Source organism: Symphodus melops (assembly GCF_947650265.1).
Source record: "Symphodus melops genome assembly, chromosome: 2".
Taxonomy (NCBI): domain Eukaryota; kingdom Metazoa; phylum Chordata; class Actinopteri; order Labriformes; family Labridae; genus Symphodus; species Symphodus melops.
The window spans coordinates 22,714,176-22,741,801 of NC_136692.1; the positions used below are offsets into that span (position 1 = coordinate 22,714,176).

Sequence of the window (27,626 nt, forward strand, 5' to 3'; positions counted from 1 at the left end):
AGTCTTCTGACTACTCAAAGCGCTTTTACACCGTGTCACACCTACACATTCACACCCTGATGGCGGAGGTTGGTATGTAAAGTGACCATCAGAAGTAATTAATACCATGCATACACACTTACACACCACTGAAAAAGTAGTGGGATCAATTTGAGGTTAAATATCTAGCCCAAGGACACATCAAACATGTTGCCGCAGGAGCTGGGGAACCTTCCGGTTGAAGGACGACAGACGACATGAGGCAGAGCCGGCCCTATTAGAGGGTATAAATGGGGGTTGTTTTCATATCATGCATACTGCAGTCCCATTATCAGTGCTTGTTACTGCTCACATGCATGAAGAACTAATGCAAAACATTTCCTATGGCATATCCATGTGTATGTATTGTATAAAAATTAATCAGACAAGAGAAGAATACCTGACCATGATCTAAACCATCACGGCCATCAATATTAGATTCTTAGAGCAGCAAAAACTTACCCATCTGACTGTTTCACACATTGACAATGTTATCATAGTTATCCTTTTATAGAAACAGCCTGTAGAAATGTCCTTCAGATGACTACTTTTTACTTTGAATACCTTACTTATTTCAGAAGTTGTACTTTTTCAACCTAACTTCACTGAAGAGTTGAATCACTACTTCTACTTTTACCTTCACCTCAAGAATCTGTGCTTTTGCTTGAGTTTGGAATGTGTGTACCTATGCCACCTCTAATTGCCTCAACTCCTAATGCAGATGTTGGTTTTGGGGTTTATATGTCTGGATATGTAAACAGCAAACTGTTATAAATAAGCATAGAAATAACTGTGTTAGATGAAGCAGCCTGAAGCAAAAATAGAACTGCACTGGATGCAATAAAAAGTCATTACAGAACAAATGAAACCTTGGAAGGGACGAGTTTTTTTGTTTTGTTTTTTGTTTTTTATACCTTACCTCATCAGTAAAGCAAGATGCTGCCATCTGTTACTGACAGTTATTTTCAGTAAAACCAATCCTAATTATCGTTTTCATGGATTTTTGTTGACGGGACAGAAAATTCCTTCTCTAATGACACAACGCCTGCATCACTCCGAATCCTTTAGCTTACTTTCATCACTCATCATCTGACAGTAGAACACTTTTTCTTCTCTCTCTCAGATCACCTCGTCATTGCAGAGCTAAGGGATCAAACAGGGTGGATTTGCTTGAGGTGTGAATATGAAGTCCTTCAATGGAGGAATACGGTAATAAGACCTCCACTTGAACTAAGCAAGGCTCCTGAAGCCCCCAGGAAAAGGGAAAAGCACAAGGAAATCTCATTAGGCACTAAGCCATTTCTACAAGGCTGTTCCATCACAATGTCGAACTTAAGGGATACAGCATTTAAGTTTCAGCGCAAAAAACTAGGAAAAAGAAAGTCATCCCATTTGCCTGAATGTGTCTCAGTAGCACTGAAACAGAAAAGGCGCTTTTTTAAAAAGAGAAGCAAAAGTGCAAAGTTTCTATCATGAGACGAGGGTAAAATGCTCATACCAGCAATATTTTAGACTCCCAAGCGGAGGAAGGGGAGCTCCTGCATACGAAGCACATATAAACAGAACCGGGGGAAAAAGTCTCCTTGAGATAAAAATAGACAACTTCAAACAAGTCTAGACTTTGTTCTGTTGCTTGCTGAGAGGAGGAAACCCTTTTCTCTGAGTCAATGCTGCAGCTCAAAATATGCTGCTTGAACTATCTTGAAGCCCAGCTTCAACGTTAAGATCCAAAGAAAATAGATGTTCATGGTTGTTTTTCAAATGGACATTGTGAGGCATTGTAGTCTCCTTTAATGAATGAGTTGCTTTAATATGTGAACATGTATTAATTAAAGTTGCAAAGGCTAAAGAAAACAGGTGAAGGTGAAATCATATCCAAATATGCGGTACACAGTTTACCATAGAATAGTCGACGACTCAAATAGAAGTCTTGTAGGACTTTTTTTTAAAGGGTTGCTGTCCATAGCACTGTATATCAAAGGGACCACCAGGCTTCCAGTTTGTGTTTGCTCAAAGTGTTGAATGTGATTCAACGCTAAAGTCCTGTGGACGGGAACCAACAGACTTGCAGTCCAAAGCTGAAACCTCTACCTTTTCTGGTATTACTGTAGCAGACTTCCAGAGTTGTATGTAATCAACACTAATTGGCACCATAAGCTGACTTAAAAATAAAGACTCATAACTCTATGAACTTAAAATGATGAGAGATCACAGTTTTCTTACCTCATTCACAGAATCATTATACATATGCAACAAGTAAGACATGGCCTTTACTCAGAGTGGTAGTTTGAGCTTAATAGTAACTGCGTTGTTTGAACTAAAATGCTTTCGAGAGTAAACATCTTTTCATCTATTTGTTGTGACCCTCCCTCTCCCACTCTTAGTGACCCATTTGATAAAAAAAAAAGAAGAAAAATGGATGAATGCAGGGCTGTACAAATCAAACTCAAAAGCAATAAGAGCACAATTACAGCTGAGCCTTGTACTGATGTTACCGCTTACATTTTTGCTCCGCTTCTTCATGGCATGCACACTGCGCTGCACATAATTATTGGGATATTCTAGGAGCTGATGGAGTCTCATCTAAGCGTGACCTCAGCACACTTTTGTTAACAGAACAAGTGTCGTGGATGAAACTACAAACTCCAGTTATAACTGCAGCAGTAAGTCAGAGAGAGAGCTCCTTAATGTCATGATTATCTGCACTCATTGTGTCACACTTTATTTGAATAACAAATTAGTAAATGTCGCAGCCCCATCAAACAAAACTAGCATGCTCTATCAGCTCTGTCCGATTTCTGACATTTTTGTCTCACTTTTACCTATGAATCAGAAAACAGTTGTATTAGAAGATCCTTGAACATGTGAAAGATTAGAATGGTGTCAGTTTGACATGAATAATTAATGAAATGCCTTGTCAGAATCTGTTTCCTTTTTCAATTACTTCTAAACACCTACACCAGACATTAGCAGTTGCATAAGCTTAGCTGACTTCTTTCTTTGTACAGGGGAAATGAAGCCACTTTGTGCATCTCAATATCTAAACAGGGTAGAAGCATCATTTCTGTACCTCCCATCCCTAACCTGATTCAGTCAACATCTGACAGCAGGGAGTGAGATGGAAAGAGAAAGCATGGAGGGATGGAGATGTAAGGAAGTACCCCCGCACAAAGCAAACACTGCTTCACTCTTATGTTCCGCTGCTGAGAAATGTGAGAGGTGCCATGTTGAGGATGGTGGCTGCTTTTTATGGGTTTGACTTTTATTTGTGGCAGGGTAGCATTGTAAGAAACTGCAAATTGATGAAGACTGGAATTCAAGGGCATGGTTTGGATTTAGCATTAAGGAGGGACACATCTTCAGAAGGACATCTGCGGGTTCCCCCCAGAGATTTTTTTAGTGTGAAACTCTTCATTTACTGCATATTGGTGTTTCTCATAAGCGAGCTCCGCGATACTCACAGACAGTCTTGAAAGCAGAGAGAGGAGCAGGGAAAAGTAGCTGCAGCTAAGCTACATCAAACGTGTTGTATACTCATGGCATATTTTTTACACTGTTGTGCTTGCTTTGGCTTGGACCTGATCAATTGATCAAGCAAGAGCGAGAGTAACCTGCCTGCGCAAGCGCATGTAATTGTGCAGCAAGGTTTAAATGGTATAGTCCACTATAGGGGTTTCTGAAATGATTGGGAAAGGTATTTACAGGGTATATACATTTTTTGAGCCCCAAAAAGTTTTTTTATTACCTTTTTTTTTAACTTTTTAAAAAACAAATTGTTTCTTTTTTATGGGATCAAATCTACCTTTTCCAAATATTGCGTCACCTCCCCTCTAATTCTACTCCTATGCTGGAATTTAATGCAAAATATCTTTTGACCCTCTGCTTAGGCGTTGGAAATAAATCTATTTAGATTTTGAATGATGCACAAAGTTAAAATAGGGGAGATATTGTATTTGTTATATTACACTCTTTTTAACCTTGGGAGATCTTCATGCATATATATCTTCATACACACATATATATATATATATATATATATATATATATATATTTGCATTAAAAAGCTAACATTTTTAAACTTTTTTTAAAATTGTTTTCTGTTCTCATAATCTCCATTCACAGACAGATAACAATGTATCAACAGATGAGCTGTGTGTTGCCTTGGGGATGTTTCACATGAGCTTTATGGATGAGCTGCTTTTCTTTTTTGTTTTCTTTTTTTTTACAGATGTGAATCAAATGGATATGCTTGTATGGTTTCTTCCACCTGTAACCTTGACCTTGAGCAGGCCTGCAGGGTGAGTGAGCATTGTGTGGAGAGTGGCCGGACCACTTCCCTAAGCCCCAACTTCCCTCAGCATGCTCAACTGCAATGCATTCTATCATGTGGCCATTGATTGTCGCATGCTGAATTTTGCAACAATCAAGCACTGGGAGAAGTTGTAAAAAGTTCGACATGGCTAAAAGCTCCAGTAGATTGAGGACGTTGGACTTTGAATTTGAATCTATCCTGATTGACTGACTGTGTGAAAAATTGACATATCTTTTCAATCCTCGACAGACTGCTCTATGCTTGAAAAAGGATAGAGTATGTTCAGAGAATTTTCACAAGTCTGATATTTATTTAAAGTCGATGGTAATCTGGTTTTAATAGTTTAAAGGCATATTTCATGAAAAGTTTGAGAATCTCATGAATCACATGTAAAACAAACAAAATTGAATATCCATTAGACGTGTAGTCCAGCCCTAAATAAGCTAAACTCATTTTACCATTGTATTTTTGATTCACAGAATTTGTTGTATAATATTCTTAACAAAATACACAAAACTATTCAAACCTAATATAAAAAGGCTTTCAGAAATTAAATTTATGGCCTTTCTATGGCCACATAGCAAAGCAGGCTATTTCAGTGTATTTATCCTAAAGTCGTGTAAAGACTATTACTGGATCATTGTCATATGAAGAATGCACTAAAAGAGCCTCTGTTTACATTTGCAAGACTAACTTTCAAGGTGGAAAGCGGTACATGATTTAACGTGTGTTGTATAATTGACAGGGGGCTTCAGAATCAACCTCAGAGTTGTATTCAATGACAGTGATTCAGATTGGATGGAACACTATTTGTATACATTAGATGCATGTCATAATGTAAATCCCAAATCCCAGAATCAGATGCTGTTATGGAAATTGGTTTCCAGGGGCTTTGACCTTGAATATTTCCACTGGGAGATATGATATGTAATAAGAGATGTACAGTTCTGCATTTGCCTTACATTTAAAATGTATTTCTCCTGATTTTTTTTTGTTTGTTATCTCTGGTGTGCATGATCAAACATTTCCTCCTCTTTAGAATTCTTGGTTTTCATGGCCAGTGGTCTGCAGAAGGGCTCAGGGGGAGGCTGAGTGATGTAGCCCCATGGAAGGGCCATCTGGCCTGAAGACCGCTACCTGACTCCGGCCCTTACACCACGGCCACAGGCACCTGGTAGGGCTGGCAAGGTATGCCTTGGCAGTTTGCCAGATATGGAAAGATACCCGTTCAATTTGGATGGGGCCCTCCACATGGAGGTCCTCTGGCTGGAAGGTTACCAAATGGAGCAAAGGAAGTTCAAAGGGCAACTCTGCTGGAGCTTCATCTGCAAGCCACACACTCACAGAAAGGCACATCTTAGAAAGAGAGGCTTCTGATGTTGACTAACACTGAATAATGAATTATTGTGAATTGTCACTATGATGCAGTTAAGATATGTTGTGTTGTCGCAAAACATTGAATCTGGCAATTATGTTAATAAGTTAATTTACTTAAAAATATAGAAGAAACCCATTAAAACAGAGGTGACAAGCAACAAAAACAAACTGTAAAATACTGCACAAATTCCATGAAATAAAGGTGTTCTAAAACTTAATAATGCATAAATCCATGGGTTAGGGCCCTACTCGATTGATAGAACTGTTACATCTCAAAGTTGTGCCCAGTGCTGTTTGTCCCTTCTCCCCTTCTGTTGTCTTTAGCCCAGATAAAGTCACTGATTGCACAAGGCACCCCTGGCCTCGGTGCTTAAAATACTTTTTTTTTTTTTTTTTTTTTTTAGAGTTGGGACTGCTTGAATGAATGAATGAATGAATGAATCAATCAATCAAATTGGGGGTTTGTTGTTAGCCCACCTTGGGGCATGATGTCTGTTTGCTACAACAAATGATCAGGCAGCCATATCTTTACATACCCAAGATAACTGCTTTGTGTGCATAGACCACTGCAGAATCAACTAAACAATCCTTTCAATATACCTCACAATTACAATATTTAAAAAATGTTCCATTCCCATGAAGGCAATAATACAACCTCTATTAACAAAAACTCAAACACACATTTGCTTGAATTTATCAACACAGTTCAAAAATTACACAATTTGCTGTTAAAAAAAGATGTATACACGAGACAGTGAAACACACTTGTGTGTTGTATTAGAGTGGATTTCAGCATGACATCAGGATCACCATTTTCTGAAAGAGTACCCGAATCAGACCAAAACCAGCAATTGCCTCATTATTTTCTGACCTTTTACTCAAGTCAATTTCTTCCTAAATGTTCCATCTTGTTACTGAAATAGGAGGATAAGACTGTACTCAACAAACAAAAATATATATAACATAGTTTTAGTCCACTTCTTATTAATTCAGATATGTTATTTAGATAGAATATACAAATTGTAGGCCTAATAAAATTGTACTAATAACAAATACGATGTTCATGAAGAAGTCTTCACTAGGTTTTACACAGATAGGATCAAGTTTGAGTCAGGTAACCTTTAGGAAAGTGTTGACTATAAATTTGAGGTGACAGAAAGTGTTTCTACTGATTAAACACACTGCTGAAACACTCATCTCTATGTTCCAGCACATCTGTATAACCAAAACAAATCTTTTCCCATCATCTTGTCAAATTTGTGTTTTATTTGGGTATTTCTCATGTTACACACACACTTTTGTAGACAATGTAGAATATAAGCGGTAGTCTCCCAAAATCACTGAATCCTCCCACACTGCACACCTCCACAGCACGTTGGCTCAGGCAAACAGTAAGTCAAAGATGTGATGTACCTGCTATTGCTCACACAATGATAATCACATGGAGCATCACCTTCTCTCACATGCTTCAACCTGAGCTTTCTGTAGACTGTCAGTGCATTACTTGGAGAGCAGATAGAAGTATGAAAGGTACGACGCACGCAATTAGGCGTGACAGACCCACATTTTTTTCCCTTTCAACCACAGTCAGCGGATTTCTTTCAGTCTATCACTGCCCTGAGAAGGTTTCCTGGTATGATAGGAGTCCTGCTTTAAAAGGTCCTTCCTACCTACTGGACTAACTCACTGCTGAGTGGAAGAATTTATTAGACCCCTGTGTTCCCGGTGACCAACTATAAGACCTAAGATACTAATGATTAACATCAGATGTCGAGAGACACACTTATCCTGTCTATCATCCTGCCTCCCAACTGTACAATTGCACACAACTATGAGATAGTTTCAGGCTTTGGGCTTTTGAGCATTTATCTATACCTTATTATTAGTGTCTGTCTTTTTTCTTTAATTATTCCACATTTATTTCTGTCTCATCTGTATCTTTATCTATTAGGCTATTTTAAAGAAATGTATTACAATCAATTGCTCTTGGTTGTGCAATGCCATTTATTCTATTCTATAAAATTCTAACCTATAAAAATCCTTAGGGCCTGTTGTCTTTACTCGAGAAGCAAAATGCAGATTTTTCAGTACCAGTCATTTCTAGTTTATTAAGCATTAAGACAGGAACACAAGCTCTTGCATAGAGTGTTTCAGTGTTTTACAGGAGACAGTATTACCTTGCCTTAAGGCTACAGACAACAAAAGTTCTTGTTTTTGACCAAAAGCAGTGCAACACTTTCATGACACACTAAACACATACAGTAGCTGCTATTGTGGAGCAGCAGGCCTGTTGCATTGGAATTCACGAAGATTGACCGATATGGTTTGTCAAATAAAGTAGCTCAAAGGTAATCTTTTCTTTATTTTGTGCCAATGGTATGACGTTCAAACAGACAAAATCAAATATGAAATCACAAAACGGTCATGATTTAGTTCTCATTTGTTCCCTGTATCCTTGTGTCCTTCTATGTTGCATGTAAGTTTGTTTCCTGTGTTACTTGTGTTTTAAGGTTCCTAGTTCGGTGTTAATTGTTTTTTTTGTCTCGTCTTAAGTGTTTTCTGTTTTATTTTGTAATATCATATTTCGGTTGAGTTTTCAGTGTCAGGTTTTACTTTGTAGTTGTCCTCACTGTTCTGGTCTGGTTCTGGTGTTCTTTGTGCCTTGTGTGCCCTGCCTGTCTGATTACCCTGATTAGTCTCACCTGTCTCATTAATCTCACCTGTGTCTGATTATCCTATTTAGTCTCTTTCTCCCCTCTGTGTCAGTCCATGGTAGTTTGTTGAGTGTCGCGTGTAGTGTATAATCTATAACCTGTCGTTTATTTCCCTCTGCTCCCTGGATTAATTTGATTTGGATTTTTCTCCTCTGTCTGGACATTTTGGATTTATTATTTCAAGTGAGTTGTTTTTGCCTTTTACTAATAAACAATTTTAGTTTTACCTGCAATTGGGTCTCCCTTCCTGTTTTCTGCCCGTATCCATGACAAAAATGTGGTGAATTGCAATACTTAACTATTGAAATTGTTATTGACTCTCAAATAAACATCATGACATCAAATTAGGAGATTGGTGCATAATCCCACCGCTGGATTTTAGTTTGTGTGTAAATTTATCTCTTATGTTGGTTTTTGGATTTTAATCTTGCTGTCTTGGCATTGGAATGCAGCTTTTCTTCTGCAGTAATAGCATGTGAAACATTTATGATAATAGTTTTGACAGGAGCTTTACACTGACTAAATAACCGCAAAGAAAAAGCTTGATTATTACAGAGAAAATGAAATGTTGTTAAAAATAGAAACTGAAAGCAGCAGAGTGGTAAGTACTGTATAGAGAACCATGCTGTTGGACCAATAGAAATAGATGTTAACAGAATATAACTTGTGCTTAATTAACAATGTAAACCTTATAAAGATTGTTTTATCTACTTTCATGATATTTGGTTGGCTTTTATGTTTAAATCAGCAATGCAATAGATCAGTATCTGCATATTTCTTTAAGCATAAAAATGCACTCTCCTCTGGATGTTCCTGAGCTGTTAATAGGAGGTGGATGTTTTCTAAATGTGATCCAGTGCTGCCACTGTGGCTGAGGTGTCCACAGCCTGACTCTTATGCTATCTAATGGGCTCTGATAGCTGCATGCTGGCTTCAAGCGCTGTGACAAGGAGTGCTGAGCCGATCAAAGCTTCATCCCAGAGAAACATGCTAATTCACATGCTAATGACAGGGTTGAGCTAAATGTATTTAGACATTAGCAGATGTGGCAGGCACTGTATCTCCAGATGTCTTCATCTGTCCCCAGTGTGTCTTTTCAAGGATGACTCTATGCCCAGATGGGGCCTGCCAAAAAGCAGGAAGTGATTTATTTTTCTAGGCAAGTATTCTTGGTTCATAAAACACATGGACACCTCTTGCAGGGCATTGCCAAGCTGAAGACTGTTCATGCAGAGTTGATGCCAAAAGTCAGCAGGAATGTAGGACAGTTTGATGTGCCCACAGCTTTTTTACTGAGCAGTCTGAATTTCACTATTTGATGAGATGCTAGTCTTTTTAGTAAAACAGTCGCCACTCAGCCAATACAGTAATGAGCGACTGTCTGATTTTGATTTTTTTTTTAACTTTTATAGGGGTTTATTTAGAAGCCACTAAAGATGACTCAAGAGTCTTATAATCGGTGGCGCCGATAGCGCAGCGGCAGCGCGAGCACCATGTTGCGAGGCTTTGCTCCTCGCGCGGGCGGCCCGGGTTCACGTCCGGCCTGTGGCCACTTTCCCGCATGTCTCTCCCCACTCTCTCCCTGTTTCCGACTCTATCCACTGTCCTATCAATAAAGGCAAAAAGGCCAAAAATAAACCTTTAAAAAAAAAAAAAAAAGAGTCTTATAATCAGATGCCTCATATTGTTGTATCGTATTTGAAAAGGTATTACAGTGCAAAGCAGCACAAACAACACATGACTTCTCAAAACCTTTAAAACACAGTCCAGGAAATTATTTTGATTGACAATTTTAAGTATAATTTTGTTTGATTGTGTATCCTTTTGGTCAAAGTGAAAGTCTGTGGGCAGGAATCTGACAGCTTATTCTCGACTATCATTCTTGCAGTTGAGCTTATCAAGTGACCTATGTTATATTTTATAATTAAACAAATATCATTTAATTTTAATTACATTTATTTATTTTTTGAGACAGTATTTCAGTGTCAATTGAATCACTAGGTATATAAAGAAAATGTCCCCTTACTGTAAAAATACAATCATCTAATACTTATAGACTGAGGTGGAGAACATGCATGTTAAAAGCGATGTGATATGTTTGTAATACATTTTTAAAAAGTTTAAATTTCATCTTTTCTTACACAGTCAAGAAACCTGAGAACACAGGGACTCAGTTTCGCCAGTCTTTGTGCAACAAATGTATTTACCCGACTATCAATTGAAAGACAAACTATAAGGACAACACAGTTAAAGATTTTTTTTTTGTGTGTGTGTAAACTGTCACTCCCCAGTCGAACAGAACCAGAGCGTGCAGTGAAAGAGGTGGCTGAATCATCTGCATTAGATGCTTTTGACTCTTAGTACTCTAATGAAGTGTTTGGCAACAAAAATGAACCACTTTATCTCTGTGTCAGGCAAAAAAAGAGAAGCAATTTGCATATCATTGCAACATCTTCTAAATGTAGTGTTATTGAACCAGATTAATACAAAATAATAGGGTTGCATCTAACTCAGGTTACAACCAAAGTAGAGCTGAAACGATTCCTCGAATAACTCGAATAATTCGATTACAAAAATTCATAGAGGAATTTTTTTTATTTTTTTTTTGCGTCATCAAAACTTTGGTATGAGTATAAAACACGTTTAATGTAGCTGCAGCTACCTGCTCCTCTCTCTGACACACACGCACACGCACACGCACACGCACACACACGCGAGCGCGGCGCACCCCTTTTAACTTTTAGTCAGCACACAGTTGATCCGTGATCCATACGACCGAGTCGGGAACACGTGATCCGGTCAAACGGTCGGCTTTTCTCCGTTCACTCTCTCCGTGTTTGCAGCTAACATAACGATAGCAACGTCCTCTCACAGTCTCTGTCATAGACATACTGTATGTCTATGGTCTCTGTAGTCTGTGAGCGCGCTGAATGCACGCGCTGCAGGAGCAGACAGAGATACACTTTTAATAATGAACAGGCTGATTATATTAAATCTCTAATGTCTTCAAAGCTAAATCAAGAGATAACTTGTTTGTGGAAGTGGTAGTAATTTAGCAAATATATATTTAAAGTTTCTCAATCTCCTGATCTGACATAATGATTGATTATGTGATTGATTCAACAGAACATAATGCTTTCTCAATTAAATATACTGTAACAGATGTGTAGGCTACACAAAACACTATTTGCTATTTCAGCCATTAAAACATGTTTGGCCTGTATTTTTAATTTACCTGCCGCCTTGACCAGTGAATCATAAAGTGAATTTGGGACCCTGTCAGTAATATGGTGAGTGTCAGCAGCTGTAGAGCAGAGGTGGTTGGCTGTAACAAGCAGGCGTTACCACGGTAACTGCAAAGAAGCAGGTTTGTAGGGACGACCCAAGACGAGTTAAAACTTAATTAAGCAAAAGTATGATTTATTCGATTACTCAATTAATCGACAGGATATTCGATAGAATACTCGATTACTAAAATATTCGATAGCTGCAGCTCTAAACCAAAGTTGAAGTGGTGCCTCGAGAAGCGGGTATGCTCTAAATAAATGCCCCAAAGGTTTTTTTAAGCAGCCCGTGCAGCAGGATGTGATTAGTTTAAGAACAAAGAAGCAGGAAAAATGCCCCCATCCCATGCATGCCACAGCATATTAAAATGCATAAAAGCTTGCAAAATGTTTACTGTGCCAAAACATTAAGTTTATTTGTTTAGCCATAAACTTAGAGTACAGCCTACACCACTTGTTGCAACACTGAGCCTGAGGTATGACCACCTGTCTAAAAAACGTCTCTCAATTTGTTCTTGTTAACGCTACTGGTAACTACTTTTATGTTGTATGAAACTTGTTTTACACAGAATGTCTGTAAATTAGCAATTGTGACCCGCTATTTGCTCAATAGTCCAAAATGGGTTATATGTGGAAATTCTACATTTGTCTGTGCTAATGATGTCAAAACTTTATTTTTTAATGCCTTTATTTTATCAATCAATCAACCAATCAATCTTTATTTGTATATGGTCAATTCATAACGGGTGTTATCTCGAGACACTTTACAAAAGCAGGTAAAGGACCTTACTGTTTGTCTGTTAACATTGACAAAGGAGCAGGTAACAAGACCATGCTCATCATTATGTTCACAAAAAGCAGGTAAAGGACCTTACTTATGGCTATATTACAAGAGCCCAGCTTAATCCATCATCAGAAAAAACTTCCCTTTAACAGGCAGAAATCTTCTGCAGACACGGGCTCATGGCGGAACAGCCATCTGCTAAACTGCGCTGAGATAGGACAGTGGATAGAGTTAAAAATCAGCGAAAAAGTAAAGAACTACAACCGCCTAGAGGACTATAGCTTATTTGCATAGCACGCACTAACCACCAGGCAACCCAACACTTTTTTTAAATGTATAACTTAAACAACAATTACAGAAGGAACATTTGCTAAACCTAGCTACAATTCTAGCTGTAGCAGCTCTGCCAAAGAGTGTTCTGGACCATTTTTTTTTTAAGTGAGATTGCTCATTCAACTCCTTATCATTTTTTAATAACTGGGTCCAATTGTTTTGAAGATGTAGGGAATAAATTGGCTCTAAAACCTTGAAAGTGCATGAACATGATCAATAATCACTTGTGGAATCCTAACCTAAAATTAGGCCATGCACCTTAAAACAGGCAGAGCATTTGCCGTGAATAGAAACACTTCAAATAAATAAAAAGAAAAATCTATGAGTAAATTCTTCTGTTCTGACATTTGACAGCATTCGCTTTATGAACGTATGTAAAACTCCATACAACAGTAGAACTGTTGGGTGACTCTCTCCCAACAGTTGAATGCAGTTTGACAATATCATACCAGATCTTTGCAGTCAACGGGGGAATATATTCTAGTTGTAAGGCTGATCCACTTTTGTTATGATTCTGTTCTGTATAGTGCCCTCCCACTTGTGTGTTGTCTGTGGATCTGTCTTGCTCCTCCTGTTTCTCACCCCATGTGTCTGTTTGCAATCAGCGGGGGTTTGGCAGCCAGCTGTATGTCATCTTCTCATCAACCTCCTGTGTATATATACCTGGTCTCGTCAACCACTCCCTGCCGGATTATTGTCTACTCAAAGCGGTAACTAGTATCTTGGCTCCCATATGTTGTCAGACTAAACTTATTTTTTTGATGGTTCCTGTTTGTAACCCCTCATGGTTTTTTTTCTTCCCCTGCGTCATCAGTGCAACAACTGGAACCACCTGCTGCCTGCCTGCCCTTCTTCAACCCACACTCTCTTCACGTGTTTTTTTTTTCTTATTTTTGACCCCAAGATATTCACCTCCACTGTTACTCATTGAACATTAAAGAACACTGTTTGTTTCTGGAAACCTGTCTCTGAGTCGTGCGCCTGGGTCCAAATATTCCTCACCTTTGTGCAATCGTAACAACTTTTCTATGAAGACTCCATGTCTATCTTAGTGTTCTCTTTGCATCAACAAATATCTCTAACTCTTTACCAACTACAATAATTATTCATTGCGCTAATTTGCAGCACTAATGCAACATCATGCTCCTCCACTAAACAGAGCTGTTAATTCATCCATGAGTCACACGCTGAAATAATAATTTCAAATGCCAGGTGTTAGATGAATGTTTCATTGTGTTTCAGAGGTCTTAATTATAAGAAAGCACAAAGACTTTGTAGCAGACAATTATTTGTTAGTTTCTTAATCATGTTAACAGATATCCAATTATATTATTCAGCCACCTTTATTCTCCAGTATAGTTTTGATCACAGGAGGGGATATACAATGCACAATATACAATGTACACAATGGTTCTATAGCCACAATGTCTGCCGTGCACTGGTCTTTGAGAAGCTTGGCAGCTTACAAGAGAGCAACATTGTCTGAACTCCAACACCCAGCAAGCTAAGAGGGAAATAAAAGAAATAATGAAGTATATCAATTAATAGTTTGTTTTGTACTTTTTTAAGTAGCCACGTTAGTACAAGGTAGCAGGAAAACAATTTGGTCTTTATGATCTGCAATGTGATATGGACTCATTAAAATATGTGAGAATTGCTCTGGTCGGTCATATGCACATGTAGAGCCAGGAAGTGTGTGGGCTGCTGTAAAGGCTGAGAAAAAAAGGGAAAAAAGGCTCAGTTGTGCTCTCTTTTGAACGGTAAGTATTTCACATCATATGAACTTCAAGAGTCTGAGTGGGCAACAAAGGATCCCTTCTTGACTCTTACTTTAACTGAGCATGAAATAAACACCACTAAAGCAACATCCAGCGTGACTTGAGAAGATAATTTCCTGTATTGCCTCGTCTTCCGTGTGTTGGTCATGGCTTTTTTCTATTACTTGCTGTCAACATATTATGTTGCACTTGTTCAATTAACTTGAATCGCCATTTCATCTGCTCTTCTTAGTCAACATGTTGGGCTCTTGAAAAACACCACTCTCACTTTCCTCCATACATTCTTGCAGTTTACAGATTGCCAGGGAATCAATTTGTGTCACAGAAATGTCCCGTCCTATTCTGAAAATGATGCAGCAGGTGAGATGGGGCTCTCTGCCTCCTGAAAGAAAGACCGCAGACTACCTCGCAATGGCTGCCAGAATCAGCCTTGTCAATCTGAATTGCTAGGAGGAGGAAGAACTTTCAAAGGAAGCAGATAGTACACACACCATGAACAGCAATTGAATTCTCGAGCCTCAGATTGAAAATATTCAGTCAGGATGTATCTTCACAACCATCACCTGGCAAATCTGTCTTTTTCTGAAATTCTAAAGCAAGTTTAAATCCTCTAACTTAACATAGCCAGTTACAGTCTTTATATCTTTTCAAAATAAATTAACCTAACTGTGGCAAATGTCCTGACAAAATCTGGTCTGTATGACAGTGCTCAACATTGCAGCAAAAGCTTGAAGATGTGCTTTGGTATTTGGAGCTCCTCTGTGCCAAACACACTCATTACCTCCATCACCATCACTTACATCAAAGTGTCAATTACATCACAGTGCAGTGCATGGGGATGCTGCAGTTATGTCACCTATCAAAGCAAAAAATGTTGTACTCTATTGTTCCCAATTAGACACTGATATCAATTTACAGACAGATCCATAACAGTTGAGGCTAAACCATGCATTATTCTACCCAATAGTGATGTGCACATGCACAATAGTCACATTGAAGGACAAGCAATGTCAGTCATGACCTGAAGCCCATCATGCTGCCACCTCTGTGTTGTGTGACACAAACCAAGACTGCCAGTCTTCTTATTCCCATTAATAACCTACAAAAAAGTCTGTCTGATATCCCCATCAGTGTTTAGAGAATCACAGATACCACAGTATTACACTGGAGGCAGCAGCACTTCATGTCTGTGTTTGTTAATGCTGTGACCACATATACAAACTGTTAACAGAGTTCCTACGGTTAAGTGTTAAAGACTAAATGTGCAACTTTTTGATCCAATACATGCCAGCTTTGAGCACCAGAGTGAAACCAAAACAACTCGAGCTGCATTGTTGTGTTAGCAGGCTAATGATAGCACTCTTTAGTATGCTCGTAGCTTCACATTGCATGTACATTTACACAGAATGCCCATGATCTAAAAACCATTACGTGACCTTTAAATAAACATCGAGAACAGTGCGTTTTTTGTCTTTTCCATAGTTAAATTTAAGAGCTTTCATACGCAAGTCCTGTCCATGAAAACACGTTCACAGACAATGTGACTTGTCACACTCATTTTAGACGGTCATGACAACGATTTATGTTAAATTTAGGTGTAAAAGGTTGCACATTTGGCCTTTAAGTGAGTCATAAGCAACTCAAAAGGTTGTGCTTTAGTTAAATGTATTCTCTCCAGAAACAAGGACGTTTTCCCTTAGTTCAAATATCGTAACATTAATAATGTGTTATCACTGCAAGATGTGTGAATATAGTTGTTGATCCCCTCAGCCTCATCCAAATGCTCAAGCTAAACCCACTAAATGCAGATGTGAGATATAGATTTTGGTAAATTATACCCCTCTTCCTACTAACATTGCTAACTAAAGACATAGGCCTCATGAAGGAGGCTGGTGCTTTACCATGCTGTAAAGCACCAGCCTCCTTCATGAGGTCCTCTATAAACTAAGCAGTGAGTGGATAAATATCTGTGTACAGTACAAGACAAATTCCCACCACTTACTGTAAATTGAAGGGGCTACTAATTGAGTGGGCTTTGAAAAAGCACCAGCAGAAATATTTTCATTGCATGATTGAATAAAAAAAGAGCACAAGAGGGAGAAGCAGAGAGGTGGGAGCAATAGAAGCGATGCTCTCAGCAGCACCCAAGGGTACTTACTGAAATAAAGTGAGCGCTCCTGAAGCCTCACAGGCTTGGCTCCGAGTGCCCTGACATATTACCCATATAAAGTCTGTATATTTTTTGTCAAAAGTCTGCCTACAGGAAGACTCTGACTCCTCTCGACAGTCTTTAACAGAGTATAACTTCAGAATAAAGGAAATAATGACTCACATGGGATTTTGTTCTTCTTTTGAGAGAGGGACTAGTTTGTTTGTGGGCAAATGCAGCCTGATGGCGAGTAAACCGACTCACTGAAGCGTGACAGAGTCCGCCTGCCTGATTACTCCTAGGCACTAACCCAAAAGATAGCTTAGCACACACCGAGGCTTCAGTTTGGTTTGTTGTATCAGTATGACTTTACTGTTTTGTTTTGGGTGGTTTTGAAGCACGATTTGTTAGGAAACGCGTCTGAAAGCGTTCAGATTAGACTCTTTGTGTTGCAATTGGATGTTCACAACCTGATTTAGAAGCTCACATTGTAATTGCAGCATTACATGGAATGAGGCTGTCTGAGACATTACATTGGGTCCATGTGTGCCAAGTATAGGGAAGAGAGTAAATGGGGGATATGCAAAAAGCGACACAGACAGACCTCGGAAAACTAGAATTAACACAAAATTGTATGTCTTCATTTAAGAATAAAGTTAAAGTTAACATTTGTCTTTTTTTCTCAAAAATCCACAGTGAGCTGTGGGAAAGATAAGTGATAGTTATGTATATTTAAAGTATTTTAAACTTAACAAGCAAAATGACAGCACAAAGAAGGCCTTGAACAGGAGAGGTCACGCCACAATCATTTAAAGGAATGAGATAAAACCAGAGAATAAATGTATCTTTCTTTTAATGCCTTTTTCACACCTGGACTCCAATTTCAGAACAGGCTGCCAGAAAAATCTTCCTAAGTTGCCTATTTACATATACACCTCACAGCAGGAAACTTTAACTTTCAAGATGAAGTTGGTGTGAAATAATGGGACTATTGCTTTCAAAAATGCCGTTTACCCTGAACTTTTTTCTTTTTTTAGATTTTTTTCAGTGCTTTTTGCCTTTATTGGAGAGAAAGTGGATAGGGTTGTAAATCGGGGAGAGAGTTTTTGGGGTGAAAACAGCATCAGCACTTCTCTGCAGATTGTCAGAACAACCTTCTTGCAAGATGTATTTGATTGTTTTTTGTAAAGGTTTCTCATAAAAAGCTTATGAAAGCCGAAGTTTTTGAGGGCAAAGAGCCACCTTCACCTCAAAGCATAAACACTTTTTATATGTACATACTTGAAACATAGAGAATGTCTGTTGAATGTATTCCACATGCTTTTTGAGACGATGCGCACAACAATAGGACAGACAATGTTTGCCGCAAATAAAATTCATTTACCTCAACCTTTCCATACCAATTCACACCTTGGTTATTTATTTTCTACTTGAGAAGTGTAGAGTGAGCCTGACAGCAAAGAAATCTGTTAGTCAGTCATCTGAACAACAAAGAGGAACAGCATGCCAAAGCAATATGGAGGTCAATTGCAATGAGAAACTTCTGAAAACTCTTCAAGCACAATAAAAAACAACCTCAGCTGTGTAACTGTGATATGAAAGTCTACTAAAAAGCCGACTAAAGAGTTAAAAAAAAACCTCACTCCTTTTAAGCATATCACATTAAAAATTGATTTAAACTGCCTTAGACCTCGAAATACATAAACACACAAGTATATTCAAACACATCAAAACAGAGCAAATACAGAATTAAAATGGAAGAGCATTTGCTTAGTAACATATATGACTTCAGAGCTAAATGTTCAGAGCTAAACATTCTGAACTAAATGTTCTGCAGCAACATTTTCAGAACTAAATGTTTAGAGCTCAATGTTCAGAGCTAAAGTTTTAAAACTAAAGGTTGAGAGCTAAATATTAAGAGCTATATGTTCAGAGCTAAATGTCCAGGGCTTATTGTTTAAGTTTTCTAAATCTTCAGAGCTCAATGTTAAAAGCTAAATGCTAATATTAAGATCCCCACATTATAGCCTATCATGCAGATGCTATTGGTTTACTATCTTAGTTAAGTGCATTAGGATGCTTTCAAAAAGCTTCGTAGCACAAAAAAAAAACAAAAAAAAAAACAACTGAGGTTTATGAGATTTTTTTTGTTTCTAATCAATCATCAGGTTTGGTTTATTAATGTTGCTGAATAGAAAGTTACATAGTCAGTGAAGTGAGAAAGAACAACATAAAAGGGAATGTGCGCCCTAAATAAAATTCAATGCAGAGAGTTGCTGAGCGATCGAACCATGTATTGGTGTAAAGCTGTCCCCAGTTGTTAGAATACATTCTCTGTCAACTGCTACTCTATTAAAATGTGTGCCAAACTATCAGGTGGAAATGTAGCAAATCCCAGGATGAATAAAAACTAAAGCTGATGGCAAGACAGATTTTTGGATTTGGATTGGATTTTTTTTTAGAGGTATGATGTCTGCCAAGTTGTTATTAATTACATATCATATATTTAAACATAATCATCAATGCTTTGTCCTTTCACAACTTGAACATGTTTAAAAATGTACAAACTATCAGATACTGTAGCAACCTTAACACTTTCTCTGCTGCACAAATCTAGTTATTTGGTGTGTGTTTGTTCTAGATTGCAACACTTAATTTCTGTGATCTCTGATAGGCAGATTGTAAATGTATTCACTTAACAGCAAGCCTACTACTCCATGAGTCGTCAACAGCCTTCAGATGTCTGAAAATGAGCACATTATCAAGTCTTGATTTGTCGAGAACCACTTCACAAAACACACCTGACTGTGGTCAACCCAATGTGGGATTGACAGTAAATTGGGCGTCGCCATGGCTACGCAAACGCATAAACAACGCATATTCCCTCAACACCCTGAGAAGTAGTGCAAGACAGTCGACGAAAACGGCATATGTGAACATCTTTCTCACAACGCTCCGAAGAACACCATGTGATCGACTCCTCATTAATTGGTGACAAAATGTCTTGATATATCTGACTTGTGCATCTGTGTGTGAAAAGCTGCAACAGTACTGTTGTCTCTAAAAGGATTTGTTTTATAATTTACGTCATTCTGTTCGCTTTTATTTGGACGTGTTCTAGCAGAAAATATCAAACGTCTCTGGCAGCATAAAAAAATATATACATTACAAATCTCTTTTTCAAGAGTGTCCTGGACATAACAAGCAGCCAAACATAGAAATACAAAAAAATACATCACAAATAAATCTTTGGGCACATTAAAGACACAAATAACAGTTTTGAGCAGCAAATGTTTGTCAGACTCATCCCTAAACATATCAGGAAGAACATCTATAGCCAGATGTCTCTGCCTCCAAGTCCGATAACTCCCTCTTAAAAGCGTCCAACGAGAGATGTTTGTTAAGTTTTAGTTCATTTTGTAATGTGTTCCAAACGGACCAGAAAATGTAAACTTTTTCCAAGCTCCGTTCGGACTTTTGGAGCAAATAATAAGAAGAGGTCCTGCAATCGAAGATTATAAGTATCTGTACTCTTCTGACTGATGAGGGTCAGAAGGTATGAAGGAAGCAGACTAAAGCCCCGTTTCCACACAGCAGTCCGGGACGGATCAGTACAGTTTGGTTTCGATTAAGCCCGATCCCGTTTGCGCTTTCACAGCCACCTGTGCCCTATTTGGTAGGCGGTGTGTAAGCCGGATGACGATAGCCGCTATGTAAATAGTGTCATATGATAGTAGCTAACTGCTCACTAATAAATTTAACAAAGGAGAAAAACGCTACACAAACAAAACCAACGCTGGAAACAGCCAGCAGTTGATCCACTTTGTCATTGGCACGTGACTCTTTATTACAAGAACTCTGTCAAGCTTTGTTTCAGAGAAGGTTGTGTGCCTCGAGGAGAAATGCAGACGTAAACAATCAGCTGTGGTTTAAACACGGCGGTATTTTGTTTGCCGACGTAACACAGGAAGTGACAATTCTTTCAACCAATCAACAGACTGCAGTGTTTAGCTCCACCTTTTCCGGTCGGCTCGATATTCTTGGTACCCCAATGAAAAGGTCCCATAAAGTGGGACGGTACGGATCGGTTATTTGAGTATCTTTCCCGGGATTAGTCTATGGAAACGCTGCAAAATGCGTGCCGTACCGAGACGAACCGAGCCGGACCGCTCGGTGAAAACGGGGCTCTAGAGGGTCTTGAAGATAAGAATACGCCAGTGTTAAAGTCTGCGTAGGGTCAAAGAAGTCCATCCAACATGTTCACACAACAAACAGTGATGAGTAAGGGATTTAAAGTTAGTGATGAACCTCAGAGCTCTATAATACACAGTATCCAGAGCATGTAAGGCTTGTGAGAAGGCATGCATGTATAAAACATCACCATAATCCAGCACAGACATAAAAGTGGCAGCAACCAGCCTCTTCTTAACCTTAAATGAGAGGCACAATTTGATTTTAAATCAGAATCCCAGTTTCAGCTTTAACCTTTTTACCAGCTGTGAGGAGTAAAAGAAAGACTCCTAAAGTAAAATTCCAATCTATATATAGCTCAAAATAGACTCGATTTGTGTACCGTGAGAGGTGAAAATTCAATGAACGTTGAATGGTTTAGACTTTCCATTAGAAAACATCATGACTTTGGTTTTGTCTGCTTTAAAACAAGTTTCAAGTCATACACATTTTGTTGAACTATGTTCAACAAAAATCAAGTGTAATCTTCTGTGACTGATAGACAATATGTCAATCTGAATACATCAAAGTGACATAGCAAAGTACTCAATGTGTGACATTTCATAATGTAAATAATACGGTGCCAGTGCCTGCTGTACCTCCACCTGAGCAATTTTCCCCAGCCCCCACAGAGAGTCTGCTCTTTGCTTGTAACCTTTTACTCAGAATCTCAATTATGGTGCCAACAACTCAGCAGGTATTTGTTTTCTGCAGGTATATTTTAAATTTGTTACATGACAGTGTTTCACCGGAGGCCACAATGTGCTTTTATTGTTGTTGAACCATTTCAATTATTAATAATCAAAGACAGAAATCTGAGATGAAGAGACTTCTCATTTGTAGTATTCAAAAACATGGCAATATACAGCAGCCATGGATGCCAGCTAGAGATGCCGTGAATGAAGGATCAAACAAAAACTAACAGACTACTAATTAAATGCACAAATTGTCAAATGTCCCACAACTTTCTATGGAGTCTTGAACCAGTGGACAGAATATTTTTCTGTACATTATTATTTTAAATCTTAAAAACAACAAGCAACAAGCTAAGTGTTTAGTAGAATTAATTAAGTCTTTATTTGATGGTAAATTAAACGTGAAATCATCTGAAACATTAAAAAAAGGAAAACAAATGTTGCTTCTTTTTGTATTACTATGGTGAGGCAGATGTGATTGGGAATATATGAATATATAGCACCAAAAAGTCCTATTTAGTAAATGGAAGAAAAAAACAGAATATGTTTTCCACAGAATGGCAAAACCAAATATTAATACGTTAAAATGTTACTGTATTTTGAATTACTGACTGGCATCTCAAGAACAAAATGCATTTTAGCTGAAGAGCTTAATCAGTAGACTGGCCTGCTCCAATGAAGCAACATCAACAAATACATACAAGGGTATGCACAAATTGTTAGCATTAACACAAAAAAGGAGGGCCTCAAAAAGACAGGGATGTAAAAAAAACAAAAAAAACATTATTTCTAATGTCTTTTAATTTGATGCAGACATTCTCTGGACCGATACCTAACAGAGCAACTTGAACATTTGTAGGTTGCATTAGTAATTTCACCTCAATTTGGAAAACTATATTTTCACCTCATTTATTGGGACTCATGGAAAACTTGGCTAACAAGTTTGACTGATTTTCAATGTTTTTTTTAGATTTCTTGTAAAACATGCTCAGAGGAAACTGCAACCGACGGAAATACTAAATGTATATGTTGCTGGCCTAAACTGGCTATAAGCATACATAGAGATTATACCACAATGGTTTAGGACTGAGGCATAATGGTTTGTTTATAATAACACATACAGTACTGTCATTCTTTCCTATATCTAGGTCAGTCCTATGAACTGCTTTGTATTTTTTACCCATAATACATTTGTTCTTCTGTTTTGCTGATAAAGGCTTATATGACTCCTGTGGCCAACATTTCGTGAGTCATAATTAGAAGCTAGAACCCAATCTGACATACAAGCTTCCAGTCATGCAGGCTGGTTGAGAAACACGCTTTGTAAATGCCTTAAAGGTTAAACATTAAGAGCAGAGAGGCCCTTATCTGCATCCCTTTCACTTTAGCTCCATGCCATTATGTTGTCTCATCCATTTATTTATACAGCAGCTCAGATTGTACAGACCACCGATGCCTGTTCCTGCTTATAGCAACAACGCTACATTTTTAATGCAGGATCTTCTATTCTTGCACTCCTTGAGTAACTTCTGTGAATCAACTGAAAGAATAGGGGCAAATAGTTTTATAGTTGAACAAGTATTCAGATACAGACAATCAAACAGTACTGCTAAATAGTAATGACTGTTTTGTTTAGAGGGTGCACACAAATTGGTAGAAGCAGAGACTTTCAAAATAACAATATAAAATAAAATTAAAAAGGTGGGGGGTTTATCAAGATATTTATTTTCCCTGCCTCTCCAGTAAGGTCACTTTGTCGCAAGCTACACCACTTTGTCAAGTCCACAGAAACACCGGAGGGGCAGGATGGAATTTCAGTGCAGGGCATGGGCACTGGTGATACATGTTTGACTGTAATTGGTTTTGTTACAGATATGGCTAAGTGGTGTGGGTGTAACACAGCTGTACGCTTGTGGAAAAAGTCAGGACATTGACTTGAGACAAATTCTCCATTTTGTTTCTCACTTGGAAACCAGATTTACCACCAGAAAGAATTACATTGTTACATATAACTCCTTCAATATCTGGTCTACACCAATTAAAATATATGACAGAAGAAGAAGAATGAACAGAAGGTTGAGATATCAGCCCTTGCAGCAATTAATACATTTGCACTACTGTCTTTCAGTACTTCTTTGCTTAATCTGCCTGAAGTCATTCCTCTTTCAATTTTAATTAAAGTTTAAAGCAATAATCTGAAATTGCATTGAGGCTAGAGTTATCACTCAGGATACGACATAAAGCATGTTTGCACAGGTTCTGAACCACGCTTAAATTTAACAAAAGGTAAAGCTTCTCTGTGTCTCCTACATCCTGTATTTGTTGTCTCTAAAGAATGGACAAAATGCTGCATTAGAGGCAGCTAGTAAAACAAAGTAATAAAATGTGCTGCACCATGGGTGACACTGCTCAGAGTGACACATCCAGCTGTAGCGTATAGAGGAACACAACACGTTAATGCTCCAATGAGATAGGTACTAGCTTTACTCCTCTTTGTTCAGCATTGGGGTTTAATATACTGTGTAACAGTCATTAAAATAAATTCCAGCGGTTGTGAGTGATCTGGAAATGTGCGACAGAAGTCTGACAGCCTTTGAGAGATGAGAGATGATCTTGTGAAGGACACATTCGGTCAATTAAAAATGAAGCTAAACACAAACAGGAATTGCGTCTGTGCTTGGCAGAAACATTATAACGAGAATTTTCAGTGATCAGGTGCAGGCCTGCATTATTTGAAAATGAGTTATTTTCAGGCAAAAACTATAACTGTGTTTCAGCACTGATATTGAATACTTACTGGAACAAATAGTCAAATAGTGTAATGGATGTATAATGACATTTATTAGGTAACTATCCTAATAATCAAAATGATTGGCTCTCTTCATCTTAGTTTGAACTGAATATCTTTGGTTGTATCAGAGGGACAAAGACTCACAAATTTCCATGAAAGGTTAGGATGTGTGTTTTTTTTTCATAAATTAATAAAATAATGGCTCAATTAATTAAAATTCATTAATATTAAAATACATAACATTTTCTGTTGAAAGGATATTTGTATGTAGCAACATATATTTGTCCAAATCACCCCATTTGTTTCTATATGTAAACCAAGGTGTGACTTTAATCCTGTCAGAAGCAGCGTTTTTGTCTAATATACACAGGTGGGCTACATGATAAAAAGAAAGAAAGAAATCAAACAGGTGCATAGAGACCACTGCTGGACATCTGATTTGGTGCTTTAACAACTGAATTTACAATTAATCTGAAGTTTAGAGATCCTGTAAATTCCATTTCTCTCCAATAGGAAACTCTTTCAACCATGTCACTCAAAACAAACAAGCAAGAAGCTACAAGAAGAAAAGCAGCTCTAAGTTGCATTCAGGCCTGTGGCTTGAGGAAGCCTTGCTTCAGAAAAAGGAAGGGGGTGGCCTGAAATTGCTTAACCTCTCCCACAACCTCCAGCTCCACTTGAAAATCCTGCCCTCTGGTCAGAGATGCTCCCCGCTCAACATGAGCAGCTTTAACCCGACATCAATTCAGCTGCTCAGCCCAAAGAAGCTCCTTAAGATCCCCCCTAAAACCCTTTTCTCTTTCCTTCCTATAGGTCACTTTCTCCTTCTACAACTTAAATAAAAGTCCCAAACAATCAAAATGCATTTTTGGCCTTTTTTTTACAATTTAAAATCAGAATACTGTGGCCTCTTTAAAGAAAATCACTGAATTAACAATAAATCAGACTTGAGGTTCTCTTAATGCCACGTTTTATGGACCATGGAAATGAATTTCCACATGAAACCTACCAATCTTTGTAGCTATGTCTCATTACTTAAGTGACAGTTTGTTTACAGAAGTGTGTTCCTCTCTCATCTTTCACACTCTTCTCTCTCTCTCTCTCTCTCTCTCTCTCTCTCTCTCTCTCTCTCTCTCTCTCTTTCACTCTCTCCTCACACACGTACACACAAGTACTGCAAGGGCGCATAGTATTACATTAATATTTGGTTTCTGTCTTGAGGGTGCTGTATGCCCACCTGAAGGCCAACATGGGCGCACATCTGCCTCCTCTATGGGTTCGTACATATATGCCCAGTAATGCTTCAAGTAAAAATATTCAGATAAATGACTTACACTGCTGTTATGGCCGGACCAGTGCACCATAGCCTGGTTGTGAGATGAATCCCCGGTTAAGGCGAACATAGAGCTGTTAAGTTTGAGCTCCTCCAGTCTCGCAGATGCGGCTCTCCGCTCGTCACCGCTCCAGTGCAATTCAGAGCGCGTCACTCGTCGCCCGGCCGCAGAGCTCGTGCCCTCTCCCGGGTCTTGACTCTTGGAGGTATCGGGGGATCTGACATTACCCCCACCGTCAGTATTTCTTCTGGTACGCTTTCTGTTCCGGGTCGCAGAGGCAATGACTGCATCACTGCTTTTTTGCTGACCGTTTATTTTGTCATCAGAAACTTTCGTCTTTGTTAACTCACGAACAACAATTTCGCCTTCTGAGCTCAGGTAGTGCGTATTCCGTTTCAGTCTCGGCTCCGTGTATTCCGCACGATCTGGAGCGCATCCGGTGGACCCAGATGCGCAACGGAGACGATGACTTTCGGCACCTGCAGCCCCGGACCTCCGTGCCCCTTCTCCGTGCACCAAAACTTCTCTCTTTAATCCTGTTGCAGGTTTATTTGTGTCGAATTTCAGAAGTAATTCCTGTGCACGCCACTTATTTGCAGGTTGGCATGACTTACAAGTTATCTCAGCTTCGGCGGCATGATAGAAGCAGCAGAGTATCATCAAAAGCAAAAACCAACGCGTTAAACTGTGCCACTTTGGGTAAAATCTGACCTCCCTCTCCATCTCCGGCGGCAGAGTAAGCTGCTGTGGATGCAAATGGTCCCTCTTCCTCACACTCGTCTCGGGGATTGAATTCGCGCTCGGAGAAGGAAGCGGTGGAATTGCTACGCAAGTTGTGGCGTTGCCTAAATGCAGCGTTGTAAAAAGTGCAGCTGAAGTGGTCCAAGTTGAAGGATTTGATCAAATGAAGCCCCGCGCGCATGGGGGAGGAGCTGAGAGTGAGAGATAGATAATGTTGTGTCTTTCTCCATATTTGTTGCTTTCCACCATATGGTCTTCTATAATTAAAGCAGTCAATATCACAGTCCTTTTTGTTCTTCTTCTCTTCTATTTTCATTCACAACTATATTCTCGAAGAAGCTATTCATGGTGGGGTTTTTTTCTTTTTTTCCTTCTTTTTTCCCATGATGCAGATTTTATCATCTGCCTCCCTTCAGGAAAGTCAGTTCCTTCAGAAACTGAATTATTTTACCTGTGATTAACCTGGATCCATTCAAGCTTCTCAGGTCTCAATCAGGGTTTTTACGGTTATTGAAAAACATTAATATGTGTCCAATAAAGTGCAATGTCAGGGGTGATATCTTCCATGACTTATTAAAGAACAATAAAGAATTTAAGAGCCTACACAGAAAATAGTTTTTTTCTGCACAACACTCCTCCATCAGCAAGTATTTTGCAACTGATCCTGCATTTCTACTGTTTTTCATCACCAGATCAGCTGAGGGCGAGCTGAAATATGTTGTCTGGACTGAGTCATGAATATTTGAATGCTTCGCCAAAAAAGAGACATCATGTTAAAATGTAATATTTGGTCCCAACTAGCAGCCATGCGTATCTTAGGCGACAGGGCTACTCTGAACAACAAGAAAGGATGTTCATCTCTCTGATAGCGGTCCTGCGGCTCTTCATGTCTAATGACTGGAGGTTATGGTGATTGCTGATGAACACTCAGTAGCACAATGGGACACACAAATGGTCACAAACTACTCCAACAGCTGTCTGCTTTAGACTTTACGGCAGAGGATGCCATAATGGAGGGGCTGAAGGGGGCAGATTGGTGCCTTATGAGGTGAATCATTTCACTGTTAGGAAGAGAAGGGAAGGAGG

General features: G+C 38.7%; 1 protein-coding gene across 1 annotated transcript in view; it reads right to left on the minus strand.

Moving 5' to 3' along the window:
* Positions 1-26,881, minus strand: part of sorcs1 (sortilin-related VPS10 domain containing receptor 1) — a 163,340-nt gene extending 136,459 nt beyond the window's left edge. The window contains exon 1 of the mRNA XM_079337819.1: positions 25,800-26,881. Coding sequence (XP_079193945.1) covers positions 25,800-26,522 — 723 coding nt within the window. The 5' untranslated portion in view covers positions 26,523-26,881. The remainder of the gene's footprint in view (positions 1-25,799) is intronic.
* Between the last annotated feature and the right edge of the window lie 745 nt (positions 26,882-27,626).